Below are 18,004 nucleotides of genomic sequence, written 5' to 3'. Positions count from 1 at the left end.
CAAGCCTCCGTGGACTGCAAGGGATGCGAATCGATATCAGCAAATATTACGTATTCAAGAACTGGATCAATATCACGAAAAGAGAATAGATTGACAACTACACTATATGACGGTTTGATGTACCGCACCTCAATCTAGAAACGCTCACTGCTGGAGCGGCCCAAACCGATCGAGTCAGAATGCAGTTCGATCCTCCCTCTGGGACCGTCTGTTTTCACGAAACAGAGCAAAGAAGGAGAGGACAAAACGTCCTGTTCCAGATGCTCTGCTTCACAAACGAGACCCAGAAGTTAACGAGGATCGGTATCGTTCTCCGCACATTGACTGATTGGCACCTCATTGACAGGAGCGTGACAACTCAAAGTAGTGCGTGGAGGATTACAGAAGGCGTTGGATTTCTCGGATGAATGCTAGGATCAAGCGCATTCAGTCATCCTTTTTCGATGACTGACGTCCTTCAGCGGAAGCAAATGGCTCGTCTTCGTCATCGTCGTCAGGCAATGGAACATCCATGACGCGTTCGCCGGCTTTCTCCAGTGTCTTGCGACTCCAAGTCCTGACACCTTTCCAGACAGCCTGTATAGTGCGATTAGTGATTGATGAAGTGCGATGCTTTCGCCGCGTTGACCTACCCATAGGAAGGTACCAACACCAATGAGGATAACTATCCAACTGATGGAAGCCGCTCGACTCCTGCCGGTGGTCCTCCCACTGCTGACGACGCCTGAACTGCGCAGATTCCACCACTGCCATGGGCTCAATGCAAGTATGGCCTTGATGAATGACAAAAGACCTAGTGAGGCCAATCCTTTCACGAAATGCTCTATCCAAGACGGTCTTGATTCGTTCGGCAAGGCGCCCGACACAGTACTGGGCTCCCAGTATTCCTTGTAGACTATCGTTTCCACCGGGTCCACATAAAGATTGATGATGGGGTCAGCAATAAAACCAAGCAAAAATACTGCAAACAATAAAATGCTCAAAGTTAATACAATCTGGGTAGATGCACTACTGATCCAGTGCGCCCACTTCAGACGTTCTAGCCTGTACTGAAACCCGCAGGTTGGGCACTGCCAATAGTTTCTCTTTCCATAATCAGGATCTGCATGGCGCCAGGACTGAAGGCATCCCTCGTGAACGTAACGCGAAGAACCTTTGCATTTGCAGGGGCGAAGAAGTCGGCCAAGCTCTGGGTCAGAAGACTCATAGACAACTCGCGGCTTGGGCTGGAGGAAACCTGGCAGGTTTTCCGAAGGGGGGTGGAAGGTAGGAGGGACTGATTCCAAGCAGATGCGACAAGTACGATTGGGATAGTGTTTCTTGGGAGGCTCGGGGCATTCAGAAGTCGTGTTTTCGTCACTGGACTGGTAAGTGTTCTGAGGTGTCTGGCTTGACTCCGAGTTCAGTGAAGTATTAGAAGGGACGCTGGAAGGCCACTGCCAGAGTGGCTCATTATGCACGTTCATACTGCAATGGAATGCTCAGGAGCTCAAGTCACAACATATTAACCAAATCTACCAGAGATCTGGTGCGAGAGAGCATCCGGAGAGAGCCCAGGTGGTATAAATACAAAGGGTGTTGGTGTGTATTATTTGTGGGAGAGAGAAAGGAAGAGAAATGGTAAGAAAAAAGCCCTCAACCAGCATAAAAGAAGCGAATGTGGAGCTTCGACAGAGGAGGAGCCTTAGGCAAGCAAAGTCAGCACTAGCTGCTCGCGTAAGCCAGTTCTGGCATTTGCATCGTCACCGCCCCAGACACGGCTTGGCACTGGGCGGATGGACCTAAGCTGCTGCTGCGTCAACACCTTGTCGCCTGTTGCTCGGAGGAGGAAAGCTTCACTTGAACTTCAACAGTTTCATTCTATCTTCATATTACCTTGTCCATCTTTTTGAGAACTTTACCACCTTCTTCAGAGCTTCTAAAATTGGAAAGACGTCTCCATGGCTGATCGCTACTCGTTCTCTTTGACCACCTTCTCCCCCAGGTAAGAGGAGCTTGTTGCAGGTGACACTTTCGATCATCGGATGCTAACAATAACTTGCAGTGGGAAACTGGTACAAATTGGTACTGCGCTTGGTCTTATTATATGGGATTCTCAATGCTGATTGAATCTAGAATATGCCCTGAACGCTGTCAACCAAGGCGTAACTGCCCTCGGAATCAAAGGTAAGCTTCATTCAAATAGACTGATTGCGCTAGCCACCCAGAATAGCTTCTAACCATCCTTCTTTTTCTTAGCGACAAATGGAATTGTTCTCGCTACCGAAAAGAAGTCGTCCTCCCCTCTCATTGACCCTCCGTCTCTCTCCAAGATCTCCCTCATCACACCGGATATCGGTATGGTCTATGCTGGAATGGGTCCGGACTACCGTGTGCTAGTTGACAAGGCTCGCAAGGTCTCACACACTGGCTACAAGCGCATCTATAACGAGTACCCTCCAACTCGGATACTAGTGCAAGACGTTGCACGTGTTGTGCAGGAAGCAACACAATCTGGTGGTGTCCGACCATATGGTGTCAGCTTGCTGATCGCTGGCTGGGATGAGGGTATTGAGCCGGAAACAGGCGAAGCTCAGCGCGGTGACGAGGAGGGTGACCTCAAGAAGGCTACAGTAGCTACTGGTAAAACTGGTGGTATCCTGAAGGGCGGTCCCAGCTTGTACCAGGTCGACCCCAGCGGCAGTTACTATCCCTGGAAGGCCACGGCCATTGGAAAGCATGCAACCAGCGCCAAGACGTTCCTGGAGAAGCGCTACACAGAGGGGCTGGAGCTTGAAGACGCCATCCACATCGCCCTCCTTACTCTGAAAGAGACTATCGAGGGCGAGATGAACGGAGACACAATAGAAATCGGTAGGTTCTACTTATCTAGATCAAGGAATCGCAATACAAAACACAGAGCTGACTTACGCAGGTATTGTTGGCCCTCCTGCGGATCATCTTCTGGGATATGAAGGCGTTGAAGGAGCCAAAGGCCCCCGGTTCAGGAAGTTGACCAAAGAGGAGATTGAAGATTATCTCACCAATCTATGATCGATTTTTGTTGGCACGGTTTTCCAACTCTGGCAAGCCTTGTAGCATAATAGACGATTCTTGAATTCTACAAGGTCCCTGCGACCTAATGACCAAATCCATACGAGCATTGCCCCTTGGACTTAGGTGGACACTCAAGGGATGTTTGCGACCACTGATAGGGCACTCAATTGAACTGTGCGTGGAAATCAAGGCATGACTGAGGTACGCTATGACTTGCGCTGTCTCATAGATAAACCACGAGAATGAAGTGCAGCTGGCGCAAATGAGGCATTCCTGTATAGTGTAGATTTTAATCCTCGGGATAGTATCGCAAGCATGCGTTCACCCTCTCAGACGTAGGATCAGATATCTATCAATGCGCGCGTACTATTGTTGCCTCATTTGCACATACAGTAACTGCCAAATGGTTCTCCAAATGCATGATGCACTTGACGGCCCGTTCTACAACTATAAGGCAAATTCAGAGAAGGATCATGCCAGCACCAACAGCTCTTCTCACAAGCTCACGTAACCTGTCACGGGGACTCGACGCGGCGACAAACGGGACAATGCATATTCTGTCCTACAACACAGCCCAAATCACGAAATGCCTCACCTGGGTACCTCCCCATCAATGTACCTGTCGTAGCTGGGTCACGTTCCCTTCCCCCACAATGACCACCAAATCAAGCTTAATGAAGGATCGGAAGTTCCGATTCGGAACATTTTTATCTCTCAGCTCACCGATGTTGGGTTTCGGCGAAGGACGCCATCGCAATGCTACCCGCAGAGGGATTGGCCATCCTCCGTAGGCAAACTTTTGGCCCCCTAACTATCTGGGCCTAGACGCAAAAATCACGAAGAAATGCCGAAAAGCAGGGAAGGCCCAGGACCCTTTCCCGCATCAATCACACGCATGCAGTTGCATTCGATCATTGTTTGCTCTGGGGGAAAGTCGAAAGCAGCAGTCGAGGGTACACAGCAATAAGGGGAGGAATTATCTCCGACGGGAGAGTGAACAACTTGTACTACCCCAGCAGTTGAGGAGCGCTGTGCGTGGTATGCCCCGGGTGGCTGTTCAATTTTTCGGCTGTTTCTTGGTCTAAGTGAGGTACATTTACATGTTGTCTGTTCGCTACTTGAGGGTCAATTTCTGTCATGAATATTTGGTCGCTGGGTTTGTTTGGATAGAACCAGGCATCTACGCTTGGACTTGATGCGTCGGTGATTTCTGAGCGAGGAAAGCCCACTGAAAAGATACAGGAGACTGGCTGCAGAGCAGGAGAGGACACTACTGCTGCTACAATCTCGAATGATTGAGTTTTGTGTTTGATTTTCTGTGAGTTGTGATTCTTGTACTGCGACCTTCGTGTACTGCGACCTGCCCTAGGTTCATGTCCTAACCCACACGCTCAGCAAGACGATCCATGCTAAATCAACATAAAGCGTGAGATGTCGACCATTCAAGATCCATTGGACGGTATCTCGGGTGAGCTTGCGAACCACAGGGACAGCCTCAAGGCGACTCTCTTCATCTTTAGCGCCATCTCCTTCTACAACGTCGTTGAGCTCGTCGTGCTCGTGCTATCGACGTTCCGGCGTTGGAGAGGCCTCTATTTCTGGAGCTTGCTTCTCTCCGGATGTCTCGGGGTTGTCCCATACTCGCTAGGATTCATGCTCAAGTTCTTTACCTCGGCAAATTCCACCTTGTCGGTCACGATGCTCAGCGTGGGCTGGTGGACAATGGTGACCGGGCAGTCATTTGTGCTCTACTCGCGCCTGCACCTTGTTCTTCGCGATGAGCGTATCCTGCGACGGGTGCTGGTGATGATAATCGCCAACATCTTCTTCCTGCATATCCCTACCACGGTCCTGACGTACGGATCCAATGTTGTCCATCGATCGCCTGTATTCGTGCACGGATACAATATCATGGAGAAGCTGCAGATGACCGGCTTCACGATACAGGAGGTGATCATCTCGGGTCTCTATGTATGGGAGACGGTCAAGCTGCTCCGGCTGGGATCGGACAAAGATAAGCAGAGGATCATGCACCAGCTCGTGGGCATCAATATATTGATTGTCTTGATGGATTTGGCCCTGTTGGGCCTCGAGTACGCCAGCTACTACGCTGTCCAGATTACACTGAAAGGCGCGATATATAGCTTAAAGCTGAAGTTGGAGTTTGCCGTCCTTGGCAGGCTCGTTGATGTGATACACGGACATAGACGTCCCATGATGGGCAGAGATGCCGTCCACCTCTGTTCGCTGGAATTCAATGCCGGCCCGAACAATGGGGCTGTTCAGCCAGGTGTGAACGGGGATGTCAACGTATGTGAGATTTCGGCGATCAACAACGTCGAGGCCGAGATGAAGAGGGCAAGCACTGGGAGTCTCAAGGGGCAAATCCCAGATGGCAAGATCCTGGCAATGACTGAATTTTCAACATGGGTTGAGCAGCGGTCCCATGAAGATGGTAACCGAAGGATGGCTTGAGCCATTGGTCCTAATACCCTCCGTAACGATTGAGGTGTCATGTCGATACGTTAATGACTCTTTTTGAGATAGTTGTAGCATATTATAGCTTATAATGATGAGGCCGTTGTATGTTCTTCCAACGATCGCTTGTATGTCTTCAGAAAACTTGAGCTCGATTCACGGAAATGACCAAGCGCAACAAGCAGCGAGGTCCTGCCTGGACCTTCAGGAAGAGTACTGTGAGTTCATCAGTCGTCGGCAGGCCCTTCGACCAAGCCAGCATTGTCGCCATCAACCCATCCAAAGTCATCGTCGGAATCATCCTCATCCTGACTGTCCGCAATCTCGTCCACTTTCCGCTTCCGCGCACCCGCACGGAAAGTCTCCTCAACCGGCTGCTGTGGAACAGCGCGGGACGGCTGAGTCGTGTCCGTCCCACGTAGAGAGCCCTGTTTCCGTCATGTCAGTCGGATGTTGACGCAATCCCATTGTCTATAGGGTGATTATTACCGAGTCGATCGTGAACGGTACGATATTCTCATCTGATCTCACTGTCAATGCCTTGCCATCCCTCTTCAAGACTTCTGCGTAGCGAACGCTCCTTGAAGCCATCTCTGACTCTTCATCTTCAAGGGCCGGGAGATCGCGATACAGGACGATGCGGGTGTACACGCTATTCTCCCACGCGCCACCCGCAAGCAGCGGACTAAGGGTAGCACGTGGCAGCCCTTTGATCTTTGTGTGGGTTTGGTTGATGAGAAGCACTGCCAGTCGTCTTGAAGCCGCCAGCTTCATCAGCTGATTTGCCAGTTCGCCTGTGACGTTCCATTTTCGGTTCATGAGCCAATGGATCTGCGACTTGTCCGTGATCTTCGCCTGCGTCAGGCGGGATTTCAACTCGGACGGACTCAGAAAGTACGAAGGGAACGGCCCTGACACAGAGTCGACCACCAGAAGCTTGGTGTTTTCGGGCGGGAATCCTTGTGGTGGGTGGAGCAGAAGCGCTAGCAGATGTGGCAGGGACTGAGCGCGGAAGTAGATTAGACTGTCCATGAGTTGTTGTGGCGTATCGGACGATTTGGCTGTGTCGAGACTCTGCGTGAGCATGCTCTTTAAACGGAGATTTGGCAGTGGCGAGGTAGTATCTAAACGGTCAGCGATAATCTCCAACGGTCAAAGATGTCGTACCAATCCACACCACTTTACCACCGTCACATAGAGCGTTTGCGGTTATGCTCATTCTAAGATACACAGTCAAAATTAGGCTTCGTTGGTTCACCATAGGGCCGTTCGTCTGTGGTGAAACTCACGCCAGCGCCGTTTTGCCTACACCAGGTGGCCCGAACACCTCAGTGACATGACCACAAGGAATCCCCCCCAGCGTCGCATCACTTAACGACTGTGAAGGCTCATCTGAAGAAACCAGGTTGATTGCCTGGTCAAGCCGAGGGAGTCCCGTTGAAATCGCACCAGGGACTGGCGACGCGGTAGACGCGTGCAGATACTGCGATGCAGGGAATGAAATGACGCGACCTATGACAGAAATCAGCAATATACAACGCAAAAATTACATATCTAATAACCTACCAGGATCTTGACTGGACAGACCGAAGATATCCTGTGTGCTCATAGTGGCACTTAACAGGCGGTGATCACACGCAAGATGGCAGAGTCAGGAAAGAGGGAAAATTGACGATCTAGGACATTACTGCACTCCAGATCTTGCATTTTTCTAGTCTGCCAGCTTGACGTTGTCCGACCTTTGCTGAACCATATATTCGGCTGCTGTCCACCGAAATGGATGGTTGATCACCAGACTATCAACAGATACGTCAACTCCAGCGCGGAGACTTTTTGATTGTGGATGCTAAGGGATTCCGATTCCGCCCTGATGGATTGGCTCATCTCCACAATTATTTCGTCCCCTCGAACGCTTATACTCTTAGATTCAATATACAAAACAAATTCACTATTAGGAAAGGTCTGAGTATTTTACAACTTGCTGAGTTTGCAATTTGCTGGTGACTCCTCAGGTCTTCTGTAAAGCACATCTCTTCAATGCTGAGTGAACCTCCATTCAGCTTCACCAACTTCCAACAAGATGCTGTGAAGGCTTTACTGTCGACTACAGGCATTTCGCTGGTTTCAATTTTACCTATACTTATCTTCATTGTCCGCCAATACGGGTCCGCCCATCCAGCGCAGCCGAGAGGATGCCGCCGGCTAGGTCTTCCACCAGGCCACACAAATCTCCACGACGAATTCGACCCCAAGTATGGCCAGGGAACCTCAAGCGATGTAGATGACAAAGGCAAGCCTTCATGGCGTATCAAAGCTCTCTTCACTCATCCCATTAAAAGCTGCGCTGCGGTGGAATTAGCCGTCGCCGATGTCGTATCGACCGGATTCGCGTTCGACCGACACTTCTGCTTCGCGGAACACTTCTCGCCTGACCACGCGAGCGCCAACAATGGGAAGGCACAGCCGTACTGGGATGCGCGGACTCTCCGTAATGGCCATTACAGCCGGCTGACGCTTATCCGGCCTGAGATCTGGGTCCCTGATCCCGCTGCCCCCGACTACGCTCCCGATCTGGACGAAGTCCGGTCTCAGGGTGTGATGATCATGTACTACCCACGACCAGCTGGTCGAGGTCTTTTGTCATGCCTGGTCAAGTTGGGGATAGCCCTGCGTCTGGTGCCCCGGGAGCTGTCGTTCAGTGTTCCGCTCGTGCCGCCACCAGACCGCGCCAGCGCGTACCCTTCCGTGCCTGTGAAGATCTGGAAAGATACCCCGGTGGCCTACGACTACGGCCGGCATCTTCCGCAATCCCTGCGGGAGTTTCTAGCTCCCCCAGACGCCCACGCCGGTGTCTCTCGTCCTCTCACCCTCTTTCGTGTTGACCCCACGCACCACCGGCAGGTCTTCCGCAACGCGCCCCGCAAAGAGGAGCTGGGATTCCAGCCTGTGACAGGGTTCGCGGATGCGTATCCCCTGCATATCCTCAATATCGCGAGTGTCCATGACGTTGCGGCGCGATGTGCACGGGGTATCCCCCGGCTCTCGGTGCGGCGGTTTAGGGCGAACATCATCATCCAAGGGCCTGAGGCGTTTGCGGAGGATCATTGGAAGCGCATCCTGATTCGGCCAACGGGAGTGAAGAGTGACGCTGACGCCGGGGTCGAGGTACATGTCGCCTGTCGGACGATGCGCTGTCGGCTGCCGAATGTTGACCCCGCCACGGGCATCCGGCATGCGTCTGAGCCGGACAGAACGCTGAAAAGTTATAGGCGGATTGACCCTGGGGATCCGACGAATGCGTGTTTGGGGATGCAGTGTGTTCCTGCTGTACAGGGTTAGTGACGTTCCGGTGATGAATGATCGATTTACTAACCGTTGATAGAGTTCGTCATTCGCGTAGGCGATACTGTCTCCGTGTTGGAGACGGGCGAGCATTGCTATATCAAGTTGCTGAAACTGGGCGAGATTGTGGAAGGGGTATAGTCCAGCATTCAAGTGGCCTAAGCTTGAAAATTGGCCTCCACGTACCTGGCACGGCAAAGCATTGTTATGCTACGAATTTAGGAACGAAATCATAGTAGTAGAGTAATGTTGAAGATCATGATTTGAATTATATATCCTTGGAAACAGTGCCAAAGAAGGGTATCCAGAAAGAACATCAAAACAACGTGACGCACGGGCAATGCCTCCTCAGCCATGCAGCGTAACATAATTAATCATACAGCCAGAGAGCCAGATGGGTGCCCTGCCTTGAACGAAGGAGGATCTGAACCTTTCAGCTCCTCCGACGGCGCATCGCTTGCGGTAGCCTCCACGATGGCCGCCTCGTCGTCGGGATCTTCCGGAAGGAGGAGGTTGAGGATCAATCCGATAACAGCGGTAATTGCAAATCCATTTTCCATAACGAGCTCCACAGCGTTCAGCAGACCCTCCAGGGCATGGTTATCGCCACTATAGGTGAAGAAGAACGAGAACCAGTCGGGCACCAGCGTAGCGGCCATACCGACCGCGAAAGAGGCCGTCAAGATAAACCGGTTGCGCCGGGTGAATGGGATCGTGGAGATGATGCGGATGCCGGAGATGGCAACGGATGAGAACAGAAACGTGGTCATGCCGCCGAGGACAGGCTTGGGGATGGCAACGATGGCGGCAGCGAACTTGGCGAAGACGCCCATGACAACGAGGAAAAAGCAGCAGCAGTAGCCGGCCTTGCGGTTGGCGCATTTTGTCAGAGCAATGACACCGTTGTTCTGAGCAAAGACCGACATGGGCGTGATGGTGGAGAGTCCAGCCAGCAGGCAGGTCAATCCATTGCCCAGGACACCACCCTGGATGCGCGAATCGAATTCGGCACCTTCGACTTCGAGCTGGGAGACATCGCAGGTGGCTGTGATATCACCGATCGACTCCATCATGATAACGATGTAGAGTGCCAGGAACGGAAGGATCAGAGGCGCGTATATAGTTAATGGGAACGTTTTCACCCAGATGAATGAGACAACCGGCGCAGAGTCGATGCCCGATCTGTCGAAGTAGCCGCAGGCAGCTGCCACGATACATCCGACCAGAAGACCGACCACGACGGCGCACGATTTCATAATAGGGGAGCCGAACCGCTCGCAAAGGATGATCGTCACGAAAACCAGGAATCCAAGGCCGATAAACTCAGCACTTCCCCAGGGGAGAGCATGTGGCGCACCAGCACTGGGACACAGAGCACGAGCGGATGGGTCCGATCCACAGCCAGAGCCACCAGCCCAGTCCTTCATGCCACTTTCGATGAGGCTTGCCCCAATCAACAGGACCGTAGGACCAGTCACCATAGGCGGGAAAATGCGTTTTAAGATCCTTGGGCTCATGAAGGACAGGCCGATCGTAAGTAGAGAGCACAAGCAAGCGGTGCCCAGAATAGCTCCATAACCTCTAGGGCACGGCAGCTTCTTGCCGTTGGCATCCATTGGGCAGTATCCAGACGCATACATCTGAGAGAATGTTCCCGATGCGACGGTGATTGCGGAGAAGGAGGTGCCGACGACCGATATCAAGCCAGTACCAATGAAGTATCGAGTCTTCCAGATGCGTAAGCGGGCCATCTGAATAGCGGATAGCAGGCCGGAGACAATCAATGACGCGGAAACGAGGTACTGGTATTCGGCATCTCCGAAGTTGGCGCCACTAGAACCGCCCAAGATGATGGGAGGAGATATGACTTGTAACGATTAATCAGTGGCAGTCGGATGGATAACGTCTCTGAGCTTACCTCCAGCCAACATCGCCAGAGCATGTTGGAGACCCAGAATGAAGGCAAGTAGCACAGGTAACCTGTCGTGCAGTCCAAAGAAAGGGGCCGTCCTTCTGATGTTCTTGGTAAAGGGGATCCTTGGTGTGAAGAGGTAGGCGTAGTTGTAGTCTCCAACCAATCCTTCTCTGTTGTTAATCATGCATGGATTAGCATACAAAGATGATGAGAGATAGGCACGAGGGCTCCTAGCCGACTTACTTGGTGGTCCATGTCTTCACAAGCCGTTGAGCTTTATCGCGGAAAGTCCGCCTTGGACTGTGATCAGGACCGATTCGATCGGGACCGTCCATGGTGGATGATGAGGTAACGAAAGGTGTGTGCCGATGGCCCTTCCTATGGACGAGATTTCAAGTCTAGTGTTATTCGCAATGACTGTGAAATGTGGTGTGCAAGATAATGGCTGTGGCACAGAATGTGCGGGGAAGAAAAACCCCGAAATCGGTCAATGACTCAATCTTGGCCGAACAAAATGGAGCTGATCAGGAACGAGCCTGGGGATTCTGGGTCCGCGCATTGAATGGAACCAGTGCGTCCTATATAAGATGCGCATTTTGCGAACTGGCAAGATTTGATGAGGATGCTACAAGCGTAACAGCGATACGGCTCTATCAAAGCTGATAGAATCCGGATGCGTGAATCTATCGAATAATTCTGGCGATTGGTTATCTCTCTCGTCGCGTGGAAGGATTCCAGCTACGCTTTTAGCGGATTGCACTGGCGGACTGACCACTAACCATCGTTAGTGTCGTTCCTTGTGGAACTGCGACGCTTAACTCGTGTGGAGGTGATAAGAACCGCCCTGGCTGACAGGTGCTGTTTGTGTAAAATCCACCCGTCTTATCAGCAAGGCGGGGGGCGCCGAACTTGCACAGGCTCTGATAGCTATAGGCCGAACGATATCTGAGTTCTTCCTTTAGTTCCTGTCAGGCTGTCCCTCTAAGTTATGGTGAGATTGAGATTGACCTTGACAGACAGATATGTGCCTGGTTATGGAATATCTCTAGATAGAGAACTGAAAGTGCCCGATTTGAAGGGATGTCTCAGGGTCATGATTCTCCTGCCACAATAAAAGCTCTTCGCTTGCTTCGAGGCGAGATCACATACGAAGCTGCAAAGGAAGAAGATGCCCATATCCTCCACCGGCTGGGCTATTTGGATCAAAGGATTCAATCCTGTCCACTTGTACCGGAATCGTGAACTGATAGCGACACTTGCGGCCCACCATCTCGGCCTTGCTTCTGCAGACATCTGCCATATTGTTGATGTGGAGGACTGGATACATGGGTGGTCAAGGACAAGACGCTTAAGAGACAGTTGATGATCCGATTTCCCTTGCCTTACCGAATTGGCGAGAACTGCTGACCAGGTAATGCGGACGAGAAAGGTTCGTTGTGAAGCAGGGACCTACACATGGCCCTAAGAAGACCGTCCGTCTGTTCCTATTCCACGTCTTTATGGGTCTGGGCTATCCACTGGCCAAACGGTGTACCAACCTTACGTATATTCGAAGAAGAACGATTGCTTACAGCCCCTAGTTCACACTTCTCGACAACCTGCCTTTTTATAGCCCGGACTGTTAGATTGGCTAGGCTATCCCACTCCATCCCAGTACCTTCAACATCCAACAAAGATAAGGTCGCGCTGGACACACCCTATCGTTTGATAGAATATATCACGCCATTGAGGGCCAAAATGGTTCCTGAAACATGGGAGGAAGGCTGCCATAATCTCAAGCTGCGCAAGAACCTTTTCCATAGCATCTCCTGCATCATGCTAGCTTTGGCACCTACTCCTTTGCCAAATATTGGTTCCTTTATTCTTGATGAGAATGGTTTCCTGATTTTGAGTAACAGGCCCGTTACCCTAGAAATGCAACAATTGGAGAAGGTAAAGTACATATTCCAGTTGACATACCCAAAAATATTACTTACACCACTGTCGACTCTTATGTCAATGATATCCTTGCATTTTGTGAAGTTGTCTTTGTCACCAGCCTAATGCAATCAACAGTCTGGATGATAGTTATCTGGCCTTGCTTTTTTTCGCTGAGATGTCCGACGTGGAAATGATTCAACCTCCATACTGGTTGACGAATCAGGCTATTGAATTGATCAGCATGGATGACTACCAAGTTCTTCAGAAAGAGTTCATGGAGGCTCTCTCAGAGGAGGAAATGAAGGACAAGCTGCCATTCCCTCTCCACCCCATCTTGCAGGAGGGATGGGAGAGGATGACGTTTTGGTTCTGTCTAGCCCTGAGTAGTCCCACGGCATTGTTCAAGATATTTTACGATCATATTCAACCGAGGTTCTCTAAAGCTCACGAGGATCCAGCTTTCTGGCGAATCACTATGCCTTACTGGACATTCAATGCCTTTCAGGTTATTAAACACAGAGTCAAGGATAAGGAGCAATACGATGCCTCTTTGCATGAAGCATTCGAATCTGGAAGTTCACATGGCTAGCCAGACAGAATCCGATCATCTTCGCCAACCTTGCGGTATAGGGAAAGTGAATGAGCAAATCGGTGGGTCTCAGGTTTAAGCATTGGATACATTCTATAAGCGCTCATTACGCACAGACTTACCACGTACCCTGCAAACTGCAGCTGATTCGAGGGCCGCACTCGCTCTATAGGATACGAAAACGTAGAAGTGACGATATGAGTGATGAGTCCTGCGTCTTGGTGTCTGAAGTTCTCATGTAGTCGGATGCACTGTAGAAGTCCATGTCCAGGGACCATAGAGATAGGCAAATCTGCCCCAAAAAGCTCAAACGCACCCATTCTCCTAATATCAGACTTCGCAACTACATCTTTGTATGGCTGTTGGTACCTCTGTCGACAAATGACACTTTGCAGTTAAGGAGTGGACAAATGTACGCTCCGTCACATACATCAATTAAAGATCCATTGAGTCATAGCTCAGACAGATCGCTGCAGTACCATTGGCGCAGCCATCATTCTAGCAAGTCTATAAATATAGCAAGCATAATATAATTTTTATCATCTTTGCGTAGGTATGATCTCATGAAAGTGACTTACATGAAAGCTGCTTACTGCCTGAGGCACAAAGGTCTTGGCCATGTGTTAGCGAACAACTCTAAATTTCTTCCCAGAAGTTGATGTGAAACGCCTATGATTTTTGCTCTTGGTACTTTTCTGGCCTTGGAAAGATTCGATAAAGTGCAGCCTGAAGCCCTGACCATTCATCATCCAGATGTATCGCGGAGAATTGAGCCGTTAGATAGGTTGGCTACGGAAAATTGGAATAAGGAGCCGCCACAGACTGCGAGTGGCCAAAAAGGGATCTTCAGCCACATTTGTAAGGAATAATGTTTATGTATGTAGGTACGGAGTACCTGCAAGGGCACTCGGTACGGTAAAAAGTGTTGGGGATTCAACAGAAGGCGAATCTGCTCTGATTGGCGGATTTGAAGGCCCCTAGTCCGAAAGCGGAAGATTCTAGCCGTCGATTCGCCATCAGATCGCCCGCCCAACAACCTACCTTAGGTAGCTTATGGCCCTGATAGCGGTCATCGTTCTATACCCAGGTTTTGTATGGTCGGTTGCGGATTTGACAGTTGGAGGCATCAAAATTGACAGAAGCTGTAGTTTGATAACGAGGTTGTCCTCCGTTTGACCTCGGAACCTCATGATCACAGGCATCTGATCATTGTCAGTCCACCTGTTATCCTTCTCCGTCCGTCCCCATCCCGTCTTCTTTCATCATAGCAACATCTCTCCGCCCTGCATTGTCCGAATCCAATCCGTTCGTTGCCCCAACCATCATCGGCTTGTGGACCCTGGGGTGACTGTAGTTGAACGGTCAAGTTCTCCTTGCCCTGTCTTTTCCGTCTGCTCACTACTTTTTTTCGCCTTCACGCTTCTTTCTTCCCCACCTGCTTCAGTCTTCTTTGCCTTTTTAATTCTTTCGTTCCCGCGTCTTCTTTTTAAGAGCCTTGCTCCTCCCCCATCAACCTGCCCCGGTTTGGCAACCATTAAGTGCGGACGTTCTTTCCTCGCAGATACACCTCCGCCCCGAAATTAGAGGACTTGAAGAGAAGCGCAAAAAGGTCGGCAACATGTCTGCGAAGCCTGGAGACGCTTCTCGCCCGCGGGCTGGTGACCCCAAGAAGGTCCATATTGCCGACACGGCCATCACTCGTCAGAACTGGTACAAGCATGTCAACTGGTTGAACGTCGTCCTCATCATTGGTATCCCCGTGTACGGGTGCATCCAATCTTTCTGGGTGCCTCTGCAGCTCAAGACCGCCATCTGGGCCGTTATCTACTACTACTTCACCGGTCTCGGTATCACAGCAGGTTAGTTGCCACAGACTCATATCCTGGGGAAGGGAATCCCTAGAAATACTAATGCCTGATGTGCAGGATACCATCGTCTTTGGGCTCACTGCTCCTACTCTGCTCGTCTGCCTCTGCGTATCTGGCTCGCAGCCGTTGGTGGTGGTGCAGTCGAAGGCTCCATCCGCTGGTGGGCTCGGGACCACCGCGCTCACCACCGTTATACCGACACCGACAAGGACCCCTACTCTGTCCGCAAGGGTCTCCTTTACTCGCACCTCGGCTGGATGGTTATGAAGCAGAACCCCAAGCGTATCGGCCGTACCGACATCACCGACTTGAACGAAGACCCCGTCGTCGTGTGGCAACACCGCAACTACCTGAAGGTGGTCCTAGTGATGGGGCTCGTCGTGCCCATGCTCGTGGCCGGTCTCGGCTGGGGTGACTGGTTCGGCGGCTTCATCTATGCCGGTATCCTGCGTATCTTCTTCGTTCAGCAAGCCACTTTCTGTGTCAACTCTCTGGCCCACTGGCTCGGCGACCAGCCCTTCGACGACCGCAACTCCCCCAGGGATCACGTTATCACTGCTCTGGTCACTCTTGGCGAGGGTTACCACAACTTCCACCACGAATTCCCCTCGGACTACCGCAATGCCATTGAGTGGCACCAGTATGATCCTACCAAGTGGAGCATCTGGATCTGGAAGCAGCTTGGTCTGGCCTATGATCTGAAGCAGTTCCGTGCCAACGAAATTGAAAAAGGTCGTATTCAGCAGCTCCAGAAGAAGATCGACCAGAAGCGTGCCAAGTTGGATTGGGGTGTCCCTCTTGACCAGCTTCCCGTCATGGAGTGGGATGACTATGTTGAGCAGGCCAAGAACGGCCGCGGACTGATTGCTATTGCTGGTGTTGTCCACGATGTGACTGATTTTATCAAGGACCACCCTGGTGGCAAGGCTATGATCAACTCCGGTATTGGCAAGGATGCTACTGCCATGTTCAACGGTGGCGTCTACTACCACTCGAATGCCGCCCACAACCTGCTGTCTACCATGCGTGTCGGCGTTATTCGCGGCGGCTGTGAAGTTGAGATCTGGAAGCGTGCTCAGAAAGAGAGCAGCGAATATGTCCGTGACGAGTCTGGTCAGCGCATTATCCGCGCTGGTCAGCAGGTCACCAAGATCCCCGAGCCCATTCCCACCGCTGACGCGGCATGAACATTTCCTTACACTATATCTCTTTGTCCTCCTGTATTTATGACCGCCGCTGAGTTTCGAGCGTATTCTCCCCTGTTTTCTCATCTCACATCGTGATGTTCAAAGTCTAGCACATTGTGGGCGTTCTGAAATTTTTCCTTCCGGTACGTTTGGAGTTGCTGGAGTTGGGTTGCTCGTCACATGCTTCGGCACATTCATGGATCCGTCGAACTGAAGTCTTTTAAAATGCGAGATACACAGACCTGTTTTAAACGAATGTTAAAAGACATGATATCAATCCGTTTTTTTCTTTTTTCCCATTAAAACTGAGTAGAATATGGGCCAGAGCAGTGCAGACCCATATAGTAACCTACCATGAAAGCCTCTGTTTTGATGAACATCACGATGGCTAGCATCAGGGTTCCATGGTAAAAACCATAGAAGGAATTGGGGTCGGTAGGAGATTTAAGGTAAACCAAGGAGCAATCCTGGGGTCAAGGCTGAGTGACGAAGCTCCGTGAAACACTGAAATGAGGGGATGCACTATCTCATCTTGGTTAGTCTGCTGCATCCGAGCTAAGCAGCATACTCATTAACTAAGACTTAGCTGCTACAGAAGCGCACTATAGCGTCTGAATCTCTTCCATATCCTTGTCTTTTTTATAGTTGTACGAATATGGGGATCTACACGGTAGACTGGATGCTATCCACGTGCCTCAATTGGTAGTAAGTTACTATCTCGGTACTAAATTACTGTAGTCTGTTTACTCCGTAAATCAGATTTAGTAAGTGGCTACAAGGTAAGATGGTTTGACAGAAATGCTCTGGGGACTGGATTCCATGGTAGAGTTGTGATAGTCGGTACACTGGTAGTAATCAGTTACCTACAGAGAAACAGACTGGAGGTGATGTCCTAATTTAAGGATATTGTGCCTATCTTATATTCAGAACCAGATGTGCATTGAAGATGAATGTATGTGTATGCTTTTTCTCTACAGATATGAACTTGTCTGACTCTGCTCGAGATCTGCTTTGTTTAGGCATTGAGCGGGGTATGCAAGCTGCCGGCCCCCATTATCCAGAAACCAGAGATGATGTGGTCTGGTTGTGTAGTGTAACAGTATGTACATCATATCCACCTGAAACAGCGCGCCACGTAGCTCCCTCCTCCAATCACCCCCGTGATACCCGTGAAGACGATCAGACTGCCATACCCACTCCCATAGCCATAGCCTGCTTGGCCCTTCCACGGCGTGCTCTTGATTAGTGCCTCGCTGAGCGGCCCCGAAACAAGATTCCCGATGCCCCGGCCGGCAGCCAGGCAGGCGAAGACCATGCTGGACTCCGCGGAGCTCTTCTTGCGGACGACGTCGCGCATGATCCCCGGCCAGGTACTGGTGTATGAGCCTGCGAAGAGGCCGTAGACGATCGAAAAGACGAAGAGCGGGGCCAGCGACATGGAGAATCCCCAGATGCCCCAACCCCACAGGATCCTACCTTAGATTTACCAAACCACATGTAACGTGTCTAAAGAGCATATTAATAATAAGTAAAGTCTATATTACAACACTTCATCTTATCCATTGATCTGCTTCCGACTCACCGGCACTTGCGTACGCTTGCCGGAGACAAGTCGGCAGTGGAGAGTTGGAGAGATTGGAGGGTGGATCACTAGCGGCAAGTTAGCCGG

General features: G+C 50.9%; 9 protein-coding genes across 9 annotated transcripts; 5 read left to right on the top strand and 4 right to left on the bottom strand.

Annotated features, from left to right (window-relative positions):
• Positions 1-426: 426 nt before the first annotated feature.
• On the bottom strand, positions 427-1,466 carry Aspvir_007987 (uncharacterized protein; the record flags this gene model as incomplete). The annotated part of the gene is made up of 2 exons (XM_043271163.1): positions 427-576; positions 633-1,466. 2 exons carry the CDS (start codon positions 1,464-1,466, stop codon positions 427-429), a joined length of 984 nt encoding a protein of 327 aa, XP_043127098.1.
• A 474-nt stretch (positions 1,467-1,940) lies between these two features.
• pre8 (proteasome core particle subunit alpha 2) lies at positions 1,941-3,033 on the top strand (the record flags this gene model as incomplete). Its single annotated transcript, XM_043271162.1, has 5 exons — positions 1,941-1,984; positions 2,045-2,064; positions 2,116-2,166; positions 2,239-2,853; positions 2,915-3,033. 5 exons carry the CDS (start codon positions 1,941-1,943, stop codon positions 3,031-3,033), a joined length of 849 nt encoding a protein of 282 aa, XP_043127097.1.
• Positions 3,034-4,467: 1,434 nt separating this feature from the next.
• Positions 4,468-5,511, top strand: Aspvir_007985 (uncharacterized protein; the record flags this gene model as incomplete). The annotated part of the gene is made up of 1 exon (XM_043271161.1): positions 4,468-5,511. One exon carries the CDS (start codon positions 4,468-4,470, stop codon positions 5,509-5,511), a length of 1,044 nt encoding a protein of 347 aa, XP_043127096.1.
• Positions 5,512-5,741: 230 nt separating this feature from the next.
• On the bottom strand, positions 5,742-7,123 carry Aspvir_007984 (uncharacterized protein; the record flags this gene model as incomplete). Its single annotated transcript, XM_043271160.1, has 5 exons — positions 5,742-5,942; positions 6,004-6,638; positions 6,682-6,734; positions 6,804-7,026; positions 7,081-7,123. 5 exons carry the CDS (start codon positions 7,121-7,123, stop codon positions 5,742-5,744), a joined length of 1,155 nt encoding a protein of 384 aa, XP_043127095.1.
• Positions 7,124-7,551: 428 nt separating this feature from the next.
• Positions 7,552-8,997, top strand: Aspvir_007983 (MOSC domain protein; the record flags this gene model as incomplete). The annotated part of the gene is made up of 2 exons (XM_043271159.1): positions 7,552-8,848; positions 8,897-8,997. 2 exons carry the CDS (start codon positions 7,552-7,554, stop codon positions 8,995-8,997), a joined length of 1,398 nt encoding a protein of 465 aa, XP_043127094.1.
• A 233-nt stretch (positions 8,998-9,230) lies between these two features.
• On the bottom strand, positions 9,231-11,106 carry Aspvir_007982 (nucleobase:cation symporter-2 family protein; the record flags this gene model as incomplete). Its single annotated transcript, XM_043271158.1, has 3 exons — positions 9,231-10,723; positions 10,775-10,941; positions 11,015-11,106. The coding sequence occupies 3 exons, from the start codon at positions 11,104-11,106 to the stop codon at positions 9,231-9,233; spliced, it is 1,752 nt and encodes a 583-aa protein (XP_043127093.1).
• A 1,760-nt stretch (positions 11,107-12,866) lies between these two features.
• On the top strand, positions 12,867-13,280 carry Aspvir_007981 (uncharacterized protein; the record flags this gene model as incomplete). The annotated part of the gene is made up of 1 exon (XM_043271157.1): positions 12,867-13,280. The coding sequence occupies one exon, from the start codon at positions 12,867-12,869 to the stop codon at positions 13,278-13,280; it is 414 nt and encodes a 137-aa protein (XP_043127092.1).
• A 1,618-nt stretch (positions 13,281-14,898) lies between these two features.
• Positions 14,899-16,335, top strand: Aspvir_007980 (stearoyl-CoA 9-desaturase sdeA; the record flags this gene model as incomplete). The annotated part of the gene is made up of 2 exons (XM_043271156.1): positions 14,899-15,139; positions 15,206-16,335. The coding sequence occupies 2 exons, from the start codon at positions 14,899-14,901 to the stop codon at positions 16,333-16,335; spliced, it is 1,371 nt and encodes a 456-aa protein (XP_043127091.1).
• A 1,108-nt stretch (positions 16,336-17,443) lies between these two features.
• Aspvir_007979 (uncharacterized protein) lies at positions 17,444-17,773 on the bottom strand (the record flags this gene model as incomplete). The annotated part of the gene is made up of 1 exon (XM_043271155.1): positions 17,444-17,773. One exon carries the CDS (start codon positions 17,771-17,773, stop codon positions 17,444-17,446), a length of 330 nt encoding a protein of 109 aa, XP_043127090.1.
• Between the last annotated feature and the right edge of the window lie 231 nt (positions 17,774-18,004).

This window comes from Aspergillus viridinutans (assembly GCF_018404265.1).
Source record: "Aspergillus viridinutans IFM 47045 DNA, scaffold_6, whole genome shotgun sequence".
Classification (NCBI taxonomy): Eukaryota; Fungi; Ascomycota; class Eurotiomycetes; order Eurotiales; family Aspergillaceae; genus Aspergillus; species Aspergillus viridinutans.
This window is presented reverse-complemented; position numbering and strand designations above follow the sequence as displayed.